The 8,297-nt window shown below is 45.5% G+C and overlaps 1 protein-coding gene across 2 annotated transcripts; it reads left to right on the forward strand.

Moving 5' to 3' along the window:
- The first annotated feature begins 2,793 nt into the window (after nt 1-2,793).
- On the forward strand, nt 2,794-8,093 carry LOC124701148. 2 transcript variants are annotated; one of them, XM_047233194.1, is made up of 3 exons: nt 2,794-2,962; nt 5,157-6,919; nt 7,542-8,093. In XM_047233194.1, the coding sequence occupies exons 2-3, from the start codon at nt 5,177-5,179 to the stop codon at nt 7,902-7,904; spliced, it is 2,106 nt and encodes a 701-aa protein (XP_047089150.1). In that variant the 5' UTR covers nt 2,794-2,962; nt 5,157-5,176; the 3' UTR covers nt 7,905-8,093. The 2 variants fall into 2 exon arrangements, with proteins under 2 accessions (XP_047089150.1, XP_047089152.1); XM_047233196.1 differs by having other exon boundaries at nt 2,911-2,958; nt 7,542-8,092.
- The last annotated feature ends 204 nt before the right edge of the window (nt 8,094-8,297 follow it).

The raw sequence follows: 8,297 nt of genomic DNA on the forward strand, positions 1-8,297 counted from the left end.
GGTTTTGGACTTGTGGAGACGTACGGAGGTTGGGGTTCTCCTCTAGGCCTCTCCTCTTCAGGAGCGTGCTCGTAGCCGATGACGTTGTTCTCGAGCTAGCATATATATAGTCCCCTAGCTAGTTGCTGTACCAGAAGCCGCAGTCCTTGTAGTGGAGTGTCGGCCAGAGTCTCATTCGCGCGCTCTGCCTGGAACATGGTGGACGCACACATCGCACTGACCCTGCACTTCGATCAAATGCACACAAAGAACACAAAGAAAGCAGACACGTCAGTTTCTTCGAGGCAACGAATGCTCAGGCACACAGGTCCACACTATATCGATACCACCGTGCATGCATCCACTTGCACTGCTCAACTTTCTACGGTGTCATCGGTGTTAGACGGACCAAATGGTGGCTGAAAAAAGCCCATCACTCACCAACACATGGCCACTATACACTGTTATTAACTCCGTTCTAAAATATATGCCTTTTTTAAAAAAGACTTATATATTTCAGAACGAGGGTAGTATACATGAAGGAAGTTAGTGGGAAGCAGCGCGCCACGAGGTCCCCGGGAACGGCTCACGTACGGTAGAGGGCCTCCACATCGAAGGGATCGTGTACAAGGACGACTCGAGCGGTGAGGTGAGGAGCACGGTGCACAACATCTGGTTGTCGAGGGCGCCCTGGATGAGCAGCCACACCACGTACCGTCAGTCGTTGCGGTTGCCGTTGTGTCCGGACTCGAGCTGCGCCATATATCGTCTCTCACTGACGTTGAGGGGAGAACGGGAACAGTGACAGCTTCTATCACCTAAGAATCTTTAACGGAGCGACGTTAAATCACACGTCTAAATAGATGCGAACCATTCGTTTGCGTCGGACTGAATGGTTAAAATGGATCGTGCGTCAGTTTGCATCTAGGGATGTCTCCAGTGGCCTAAGTGCCTGACGCATAATCTTTTTTCATTGAAAATCCATAATTTTCATAATTGTAAAAATACATCAAAAAGCTTAGAAAATAAAAAAGTGCTAGCAAGGCGACATTGGTCGCGAGGCGAAAAGGAGGACAATATTTGTGCTTTTTTTGCTCTAGTTGCCGACAGGGCTGGCCCACGATGTTTTCTCACCACGCCGGTGCCCCCGCTAGCCCCATATAGATTGGGTTCGGTTTGGGCCCAGGATGAAGAGTTAGGCCGCACCGACGGAAAAACAAATTTGAGGGCCGTGGCTAGCGTCTATTTTGACACCGACGATCCCCAAATCGACCATTGAGAACTTTTGGAAAGGATGAGTGAAGATGCTCTAAGAAGATCGATTAAGTTGGTTTTCGTGCCAAGCTAGCCGGATTTCAGACGGGAGAGATGTTTAGATAATTTTTCTATAAAATGTACACCCTATTGGAACTATGTTGTCACAGCTACCCAGGCTGCACCCGAATCACGGGTGCGGAGGCAGCTTCTATCTCCTCCTCTCCCGCCCCCCTGCGGGGCGGCGGCAGAGGATCCCCATCTCCCACTCCGTGCAGCCACCCCCGGACCGCTGCCCCTCAGCTATCGCTGCTGCCAACCTCGGCCCCGGCCCCGGCGGCGGTGGCGGTGCCCCTTCTGTCTAACGACGAGGGGGAGAGGGCTTCCGCGACAACTTTCCATGGGAGGTGATGAAGCGCTGGTGGAGGAAGTCGGGTTGCACGACTACTTGGCTGGGGCCTGAAGCTCTCCGTCGGTAGCCATGGAGGATTCGGTGGAGCAGTGGCGGCCTCCACCCCCGATGACGGTTCGGCAGTGGTACGCATGATCCGCACTACCGTCCTCTTCCCTGGTGATCCGGCAGGAGGGAGTGGCGGCGTTGGGGCTGCTGGTCTTGCTTTGTTTTTGGTGGCGGTCCTCGGGTTTCTCACAAGCGAAGATGAAGATCTTCTGGAGGTTAGTTTGCTTTGATCTGGCTGGAGAGATGAGTTCCGGAAAGCTCCACCGGTGAATGGAACAGTGCCTCTTTTGCCTGGAGTTTGCTGGATCGGGTGGTATTCGGTCGCATGTACCCAAGTTTTTATTCCGACAGTTTGGTTCCGAAGGGAGTGGCGTGAAGCTCTATTCTGTGTTGACATCAGGTGACTTTTTGGTCCATAGAAGTTGGAAGAAGGGATATTATGAAAGCCAGATTGGTGGACTGGCTAAAGGAGGTTCGAGTCTCCGTGTTGCTGAGGGATTTACTTGACGTTCTGGGCTACGCAGTGTTAAGCTTTATACGCTAGCCACTTGAACCAAAAGTCCGAACTGATGGAAAGGGCTAGGCAATCTACTTTATACACCCCTTCTCACGTGTGACGGGAAGACGAGAAGACAAGTCTAGACTGCACCTATGTGCTACGGTGGTGGTTGCGTCTTCGATAACCCTTAATTAAGCTTTCTAAAATATAATGACTTTACACGTTAGCTTTATACGGACAAGTTTTATGACGCCACGTACTACCTCCATTCCTAGATATAAACATTTTAAAATAATTAAGTTAGTTTTCGTAATAAAAGAGTGTTGTACGGAGTTAGTACATTTATTTACACGTTATAACGCGTGGCGAAAGCCGGACCTCACCTGGCCATCAGTTTTCCTTTGGTGAGTGGCGATCGCAGTCGATGTCGCATTTCGCTTTAGCCTTTTTGTGCAGCCTGGTTGTACCGTTGCCCCACATTTCATATATTCCATTTTCGCCCCAAACCCCCGCGGCGGCGGAGCAATTGCAGCAGTCCCCGCGGCCGACGAGCAATCGTGGCAGCCGTCGCCGCGCCGTCCCCCTCCACCCCGGCGCACCCTCCTTCCCGGCGACCAAAACCAGGAGGAGGGGCGGAGCCTTAGCTGCCGCCCGGGCGATCCCTCCTTCCCGCCCGGCCGAGCCGCCGGCGTCTCCGAACACGATCCCCGAGCTCCTCCTCCAGCTTCTGGTCGTCGACGCTGTCTGCTCCAGCTGGTTCCCTTGGGTAGGTAAGGACCTCCATATTCCCATATTGATTTCTTTCTTGGTTCCCTGTCTTCATCTCTGTACACACTTAGAATCAGCTGCCGTGTCTACTGAATTGTACAAAATGGATATGTGATTTATTTGGTGGCTTCAGGCAATTTATCATACTTTTTTATTTAATTGATCTATTTTGTATACTGACTCTTGTATGATAGTGAAGATGAATGTTATAGAAATGGTTGTAAATCGTTAACACACAACTTACAGCAAATCCATACCACCAGAGCACAGAAATACAAGATGGACAGGGGCGTATGTGATCAGCATATCAGATTGCCCCGAAAAAACTCAAGCTAATTAATATCTCAGCCTCGTGTGACCTGGCTGGCCTTTGTGTTAGTCGAAAACATCAGAGGTTTGTTGTTAGAAGATTCAGGGCGAGAAGGAGATTGGAAAACTGGAGGCAACATGAACAAGTATAACGTGGAGGTTTTGAATAGAAAATAATGAGGGACACTCGTTTGTCAACTCGATGTGATAGCTCATAACTGATGTTTGCGCGTGTTAATTTGGTGGTCTGAGTAGGTAGGAAGCAAAGCAAGCTGCATCTGACACTTCTCCCTGTCCATTAGTAGGATTCCGTATAACATGCATGTAAATAAAACTAGAAGATCCTAGCTATTCCTCTATTCCGTTAGACTCTCGTGTCTACCATTTTGTTATCCACCCCTCTACTTTTATTATTGCCAATCACTACCATATTATTTGTGGCTCATCTTTTTCCATACCGAGATTTCCCTAAATAACTCCCGGTATTCTTCATTAATTGTGTGAAAACAGACTGACAATCTGGATGAGGCTCTGGCTTTGGGCCAATTATTCTTTATATTCTTGGCTGCTTCCAACACGCTCCAATGACTCCTCTTACTGCACCCTTTGATGAGCTAGGGTTCGTGGCTGGCTGGTGGATAGATGCTACTTGGAATACATATCTTGCATTCGTGCTTTAATGAGTTGTTCCATGCCTCTATTTTAGTCAACATAGAACCCTAGAAAATGGGCCACCAAATTGCCAACACTCTCTGCCCACTTCTGTTTAAAACTGCATGTACCAGGTTGAATGCTAGTTGCAATTTACTTTACTCTTAAACGTCCTCAAAATAGCCAAGGGATTATTTGTTTTCTGAATGAGCCTAACCTTAGAAGAACAATACTGTATCTGTAATGCCAATTAGCTATATTTCTGACGATGCGTCTCAATTCCATCACCAGTTACCAGCTGGCTTAGCCCATTTGGTTGATAGGAAATTGCCCACCACATGTTATTTCGCTTATCTGTGCTTCAGAGACATTTGATTCATTAAAAATTGCAGACTCCAACAGATGCATTAATATATCAAAACCAAATCTAGTGCTAAGCTGTCATGAAAGATCAAGTCCTATTCTTTACCAAGCATCTACAGCTTAATATCTGATTTTAGAGAAATTCAGCATACACATCCATGACTGATTTGCATATGTATTGTATGCAGATACCGACATGCTACTCCATCCGATCCAAATTAATAGACGCTGATTTAGGCAAAATGTTGCCTAAATCTGTCTAGGCAACTAATTTGGATCAGAGGTAGTAGTAAACTATCAGATGTGCTGACTGGTTGTGCAAACTTATGAGATGCCTGTGTGAATTTCCAACTCACCCATGTGCCCCATCTTTGCAATTTATTTACTTGAGTAAATAGTTGGTGGGTCTATTTCAGGAGGGTTTTACTTTTCTGTTTCTGGCCTTTCATAGCCAAGGTGTAACCCTTTTTTCCATTTTGTTCTAGCTAGTTGCACAGCAGCAGATCAACTGATAGGATATATGAAAACATTATCTAACATGTCTTATTCATGAAGAACTAGCTAAAATCGTATTTATATAGTGATGAAGTGTAAAGCATCATTGGTTAGAAAGATTATGATAGTTTAGTTTGCATCATATGCTAAATGAAATCCCGGGACTGGATCTGAACGATATAAGGCACTTTATATATATTATATGTCCGATACATGCCTGAATCTTTCATTAGCTACCCATTTACTTATTTTCCAACTGTGATCACTTATGATCGCTTACTTAAGCCATCCTGTTACACATTTGTTTTTTCAATATATTCATGGACACAACACAGTACATACATTTGCTAAAATTGTTTCTTTGACATGTTACTGCAGATATTTTGAGGAGCAGAGTAATGGAAGCAGGAGTAAAGGAGGCTGGAAGGCTAGTGGACCTGTGGAACGAATGGGGGATACAGATCCTGGTTCTTGTAAGCTTTACGTTGCAAGTATTCCTCCTCATTTTCGGGGGGATCCGCCGGCGTAGCTCTTCCAATGCACTGAAATTCTTCCTCTGGTCTGCGTATCTGTTGGCTGATTCGACAGCAATATACACACTGGGCCACCTATCCGTCGACGATAGGTCGGACGAGCACCAGCTGGTGGCGTTCTGGGCACCATTCCTCTTGCTGCACCTTGGTGGCCCAGACAACATCACAGCATATGCACTTGAAGACAATACGCTCTGGCTTCGCCACCTGCAAACACTCGCTGTGCAGGTCCTAGGAGCTGCATATGTGATATACAGGTACGTTGCCGACAGCGTGACCCTGCTTCTGCTGGCGTCCATCTCCATGTTTGTCGCTGGTTTTCTCAAGTATGGAGAGAGGATATGGGCGCTCAACTGTGGCAACATCAGCAGCATCACCGTCTCGAAATTCAAGCCTAACCCTTATCAGTTATTGAGCATGGGTACCAGTGAAGAGGAAATTCTGCTTGGAGCCCACTCCCAGTTTGATATCTGCAAAGGTGTCTTTGCTGATATCATAATGTTACCGAATCCATCGGTTCTTTCACAATCTAAACCACGGTCTGTTATATCTTACATGGGGGAGGATCTATACAAGTTGGTCGAGATGGAGCTGTCTCTGATGTATGACTTACTGTACACCAAGGCAGCAGTAATCCACACATGGTATGGCTTCTGCATCCATTTCATTTCGCTGCTTGGCACAGCCATCACGTTCCTGTTTTTTCAAATCATGATCCGTCGAGAAAATGGGTACAGCAGAGTAGATTTGATTATCAGTTATATTTTGCTGGTTGGGGCTTTGGTCCTGGAGATCATATCAGTGTGCAGAGCTGTACTATCCACCTGGACATCTTCTTTATTGCACCGCAGGGGTAGGGGATGGGAGTGGCCTCTCCATATTATCACTTCCTTTAGTCGGCGTGTCCACCCGGCAAGTAGGAGACTGTGGTCTGGCTCCATTGGGCAGTATAACTTGTTCCACCTGTGCACCCGCAACAGGAATGAGATAGGAACCAGACTGGCAATGAAATTGGGGCTCCAGGACTGGTGGAACAAGAAGCACTTCTCGGGAACTTTCTCACACACCAACTCTTTGTCAATACAAGATCTCAAGAAATTGGTATTGAAAGCGCTGCAAGACAAAGATCGAGCACTTCAAGACAAAGATACTGATTTGGACTCAAGGGGTAGTTTTGTACTGAAAAGTATGGAATCATATGAGGACTTCGCTCGCTGGAGCGTCAACATTGACTTTGATGAGAGCATCCTTGTTTGGCACACCGCAACCGAGTTGTGCATCAGGAAATCCAAGGCCAAACATGCAAAATATCTTACTGAGGCTACCGAGGTGCTATCCAATTACATGATGTTCCTGCTGGTGGTAAAACCTGACATGCTACCTGGAGCTGCACGCAACAACGTACACCTTGCCTCCTGTGAACAAATAGAAGGACAGTGCCATGTGTGCTTTGGTGATAAGGACAACCCAGTGGCAGCATCTCCCATAAGCTGGCAACCATACTATATTCTTAAGGAATTGTTCCACCATGATGGCCCCAATCCCTCCAGGATTCCACAGAGGGAGAAACTTGCGGAGATGGTGTGGAGTTTCTCCGAATTTGCACTGGTATGGGCTGAGTGGGGCCAAAGTTCATTTTATTGAAAATTATATCATTAATTATTCTTCAAACAATGGCTCAAGCTCTGCATCATTTGATTGTTTGCAATTTCAATTTGTAGTTATATATACCTTCCATGACAATTCAACTGAAACACATTTCGCTGGTGAACATGTTTGAGAATACAAAGATCTTAACCAAGTTTAAATTTTCTTACTTGCTGACTTCACTAACAGAAACAACATGTGCTTATATATACAAAACTGATCGTAAAAGGCAGTTCTAATTTTGCTAACTTTGTTTGACTATGGTCTAATGAAATTGAAAAGGCTGACTCGTTTTGAATTTCCTTAGACCTTATTAACGAAAGTCAGGAAACAAAGTTAAACTCAACATGTACTATTATAGCACACACATTCTTTTGGGGAGGGGGGATTGCTTTTTTATCCTTACAGAATATTGAAATAGATAGTGCATGTCTACCCTGAGATTATGTTAGGGCATACATACTACGATATACAGAAATTTGAAATAGATAGTGCATGTCTACTCTGAAAATTATGTTAAGGCCTACATACTAAGATATATTAAATGTGCACTATTTTCATCTAATCAGCTCCTCTGTCTCAGGGATCTGTAAGGGCACCAAAACCACATGGGGAATCCATCCGTGACAGTGCCAATATGTATGCAGTCTTGCTCGCCAACGAGCTTCTCAGCATAGAGTTGCGTTGGCATGAGCAGCGTGACCTTTTTGAACTGATCTTAGGGGTGTGGGTGGAGATGCTGTTGTATGCCGCGAAGCATTGCAGCCAATTGTCCCATGCCAGGCAGCTCAGCAATGGTGGGGAGTTCATTACCATCGTGTCATTGCTGGCACATCACTTCAAGTACTACTCTGGAGTCTCCAGGGGCATCAACAACCTTAGTAAAAATAACTCTATATGTGAAAATAATAAGCCCATATGTGAAAGTGATGAAAAGTTGGTTTAGATGAATTTTTCATTGTTTTCACCACAAAGGTCCATGTTACATCTGAAATGACCCTCCATATATAGTTTAGGAAAAACTGAGTTCGCCACTTGAATAAAACACAATATAGGAATAATCTGTAAACAAGCATATAAAATATTGATGGGATTCGTAACGACGCATCGATGAGGCTTCAAGATTGATCTTGTGTTTGCATTCAAGAATCATTACAAGGTGAGTCTGGCGTTCCTGATAAATGTGACATACTGACATGTTACTTGAATGGCTGTGTATGCTTGTCATGTGGTGTGGCTGGCCACAAGGACCCAAAAGCGAGCTGCCAATTTGAAATCAACAATGCTTAAAAGTGAACATAGCTTTTCCGTAAATATATATGGTATCCAGCAGATATTG

The sequence above is a fragment of the Lolium rigidum genome, chromosome 3 (assembly GCF_022539505.1).
Source record: "Lolium rigidum isolate FL_2022 chromosome 3, APGP_CSIRO_Lrig_0.1, whole genome shotgun sequence".
Lineage (NCBI taxonomy): Eukaryota > Viridiplantae > Streptophyta > Magnoliopsida > Poales > Poaceae > Lolium > Lolium rigidum.